At 55.8% G+C, this 3,651-nt stretch overlaps 1 protein-coding gene across 1 annotated transcript in view; it reads left to right on the top strand.

Annotated features, from left to right (window-relative positions):
* The window catches only part of LOC104489352 (lysine-specific demethylase 2A-like), a gene marked incomplete at its 3' end in the record, with an annotated part of 23,020 nt that overhangs the window by 18,330 nt on the left and 1,039 nt on the right, over positions 1-3,651 (top strand). Inside the window, exons 9-10 of the mRNA XM_010131540.1 lie at positions 1,100-1,215; positions 2,629-2,755. Coding sequence (XP_010129842.1) covers positions 1,100-1,215; positions 2,629-2,755 — 243 coding nt within the window. The remainder of the gene's footprint in view (positions 1-1,099; positions 1,216-2,628; positions 2,756-3,651) is intronic.

Below are 3,651 nucleotides of genomic sequence, written 5' to 3'. Positions count from 1 at the left end.
TGGGCTCAGTGTTGTCCCCTCCCTGCCATAAGGACATTGAGGGGCTGGAGTGTGTCCAGAGAAGGGGCTGGAGACCATGGGGAAGGGTCTGGAGAACTTGTGAGGAGTGGCTGAGGGAGCTGGGGGGGCTGAGCCTGGAGCAAAGGAGGCTCTGGGGAGACCTTCTGGCTCTGACAACTCCCTGACAGGAGGCTGGAGCCAGGGCTGGTCGGTCTCTGCTCCAGTGGTGGAGTCCCCATCCCTGGAGGGGTTTCCCAGCCGTGTGGAGGTGCTGCTGGGGGACAGGGGGCACCGGGGACTGGGCAGTGCTGGGGGAACAGTTGAACCTGGTGAGCTTAAAGGCCTTTTCCAACCCAAACGATTCTGATTCTGCTTTGCTTGGGTGAGGAGACTTTGGGAACACTCTTGAGAGCAAAGAGAAATCTTTAGCCTGACTCAGTCTAGAAAACAGCAAAGGCAGAAGAGACGAGGCAGGTGATAAAGCAGCTCAGGTTGGCTGTTCACAAGGACTGGCTCACAGCTTTCAGAACTTGGGCTGTCTGAAGAACATTGTGCTTGCACTAGGGAACACTTCTTGTGAGGAGGAAGATTGTTGGACCCTCTGAAGGCATCTAATAACACCATTGCACAAAAATTGAATCCATAAGACTGTCTCGGGTGTCAGAGGCTGCTGTTACCTGCTATTTCATCTCCGATGTCGTAGCTTACAGTGGGAGCAGGAACAGAAAACACCAGGGACTGCACAAGTTCCTCCTCAGAGTCCTGTTCTCACAGATGACACCTCTCCTGAACTGGGTGGCCTTGCCTTGAGAAAACCCATGCTGGGATTCCCCAAACGTTGGGCTTGGCTGGGTTGTTCTGGACTGTATCTCCAGCCTTGGAGATAACCAAGCTGGAACTTGAGGTGGTTCCACAGACTAGTGGTTCAACAGACCTTGGAAGACTCTGTTGCTTGTTGCAAGTGGTGTTAGGAAGCAACTTCCCAGAGACAGCAGGATGACAAAAAGCTCTGGACGGGAAGTGGATGCTGGGAGGACGCGGGGCCAGATCTGCAGGAGTATTTCAGTGCCCAATTACAAGCCTGTCTCTCCTCTCCCAGGTTGGATCCATGCTGTGTACACTCCCATGGACACGCTGGTTTTCGGAGGCAACTTCTTACACAGCTTCAACATCCCTATGCAGCTCCGCATCTACAGCATCGAAGACCGCACGCGGGTAAGGCCCTGCGGCAGAGCTGGGAGGGCGGGGCTTCCTGGGCTGGTGGAGCGGCGTGCTGTGCTAAATGTATGGGCAGGAACTCGGGAAGAGGGGCTCCCTGCAATGGGCACAAGACTTGTTATGTTCATTCATGCTGCTTCCAGGCTCCTGAGGGGTCTGAAACTGTGTTGTGTGTTGGGGTCCATCCCTGGCCGCCCCAAGAGGAAGGTGGTGACATGTCCACGGGAGAGCAGCCAGCGTGTGGTGCCTCTTCCCTCACCCATCTGCCTTCTGCTGCTGCATGGTGTTGATCTTAGACCTTGATGTGGTCTAAGATATCTGAGAAGAGAAGGCTCCAGGGAGACCTTATTTCAGCCTTTCAGTGCTGAAAGGGAGGCCTAGGAGAAAGATGGGGAGGAGCTTTTTAACAAGATCCTTTGCAACAGGTCAAGGGGTGATGGGTTAAACTGAGAGGGAGATTCAGACCAGAGAGAAGGAAGAAATTTTTTACACTGAGGGTCTTGAGACATTGGCCCAGGTTGCCCCGAGAGGTGGGAGAAGCCTCATCTCTGGAACCATCCCAGGTCGGGTTGGCCCTTGGGGCTCAGGGCACCCTGCTCTGGGTGCAGATGTCCCTGCTCCCTGCAGGGGGTTGGACTGGAGGAGCTTAGAAGATCTCTTCCAACCCAAAACTGACTGAAACTAAAAGCTTCCTGAGGTTCGGAGCAGAGAGCGCTGCTGGCAAGTGGGTGTCCCTGTGGAGAGCTGGCTCCTGCAGGTCTGTGGAGAAGCTTCAGGACCTGCCTGGGCTGTGATGGATGGACTGTTGGCCTCTCTGAAGCAGTTCAGGGTGCTGCAGCAGTCAGGTCCCATGGGTCAGCACTCTGATACCAGCCTGTCACCCAGAGGAGCTGAGACACAGGGCGATGGAGTGTGGCCTGCTCCACCCTGGGCTGTGTGGCATCAGCAAGGTGTGAGGCAGGGACGGGGACATCTTCAGCCTGTGCCTGAAGTGACAGAGCCCCGATAGCTGAGCTGGTAATGCCTCCCCTCATAGACCAACCCTTTCCCAGTACAAACACTGACAGATGCTGAGCTGGGGCTTGGGAAGAGGCCTTGAACCGTCACCGTTTGTGGCATCTGCTATGTTTTTTTTCTTGTCGTAATGAGGTCTGGGTAGGGGAAAGAAAAATGAACCGTTAATGGCTTCTGAGTGAGTGGTGCCTGGTCTCTGCCCTGCCCGGTGATAACATCCTTCTACAGGGACAATGACACCAGGCTGCCAGGAGGATGCTGTTAAACACGCACAGGTGTTTCCTGGCTCTGGGGAGGGGATCGGTCTGGTCGAGGCAGCAGTCAGACGAGCTGTCTCTGCACAGCCAGTGGTGAGAGAGGCCTGAGCTCATCCCTGTCCTCTCGTCTCTTTTCCAGGTCCCAAATAAGTTCCGTTACCCCTTCTATTACGAGATGTGTTGGTACGTGCTGGAGCGCTACGTCTACTGCATCACCAGCCGCTCGCACTTGACCAAGGACTTCCAGAAGGAATCGCTCAGTATGGGTAAGCCCCTACCACGCTGGCTTTCCAGCCCTTATTCCTTCCTCACTCATGTCCTTTGCCCTCCTGGGGTTCTGCCTGGCTTGGCTGGGCAGGCAGAGCTGGGCGGGAGGAACAGAAGGTGGTTTCTCTGGGTATTTCCCCCCTTTTGGCTGTAGTGAGCAGGCAGAGGGCACGGCAGACCAGCTGAAGGAGCTGCTGTTTATTTCTCTTCCTTTGAGCAAGAAGTCAAAACGAGCCAGACTTTTGCTTCCTCCTTTGCCCCCAGGTTCCTTGCAGCTGCAAAACCAGCGCACCAGTTCCTGGCCTTGCTGGTACGCACAAAGCCGTTAAGGGCAGAGGTAGGGGGATGCTGCAGGAACCACCACTGTGTCGTGGGCTGCAGGGCAGCGCAGATTTCTTGCTGCTCAGGGCCTTAAAGTGTTGTCAAGGTTATGTGCAAGGGAGTCTCTCGCCACAGGAATGTTTGGCCTCCTGGGAGCCAGGGCAAGCAGAGTCTGAGCAGTAGTTCAAGAGGGAATTTCTTACAGAGACCCTTCAGAGTGGGCGAGAGCTGGATTGCTTCCACCCAAGGCCCTAGAAGCAAATCTGTCCTCCCTGCCCTACGAGGCTGTAAACATCGACTCCTGGGTGCTTCTCCTCACAGCCGTGGCCTCTTCGGGCTTTCGATTCCTGTCTGAGGGGCCCTGGCAGAGGGACACGGCTCCTGGCTCTCGGCCTTGTCCTGTGGTTCTCTGGAGATCTCCCTCAGCGCTTGGCTGGCTCTGCCCTTCTCCTGCCTGGAGGCCCCCAGTGCCTGCAGCTCCCTTTCTCCACCACTGAGCAGCCTGAAGTGGGAACCAGTGCAGAGAACAGGAAGGGCGGGAGCAGGAGAACCCCCTTTTACTGCCAGGAAAGAG

This window comes from Buceros rhinoceros, unplaced genomic scaffold, assembly GCF_000710305.1.
Source record: "Buceros rhinoceros silvestris isolate BGI_N320 unplaced genomic scaffold, ASM71030v1 scaffold4160, whole genome shotgun sequence".
NCBI lineage: Eukaryota > Metazoa > Chordata > Aves > Bucerotiformes > Bucerotidae > Buceros > Buceros rhinoceros.
Note: the sequence above shows the minus strand (reverse complement) of the source record. Positions and strands in the feature narration are given on the sequence as shown.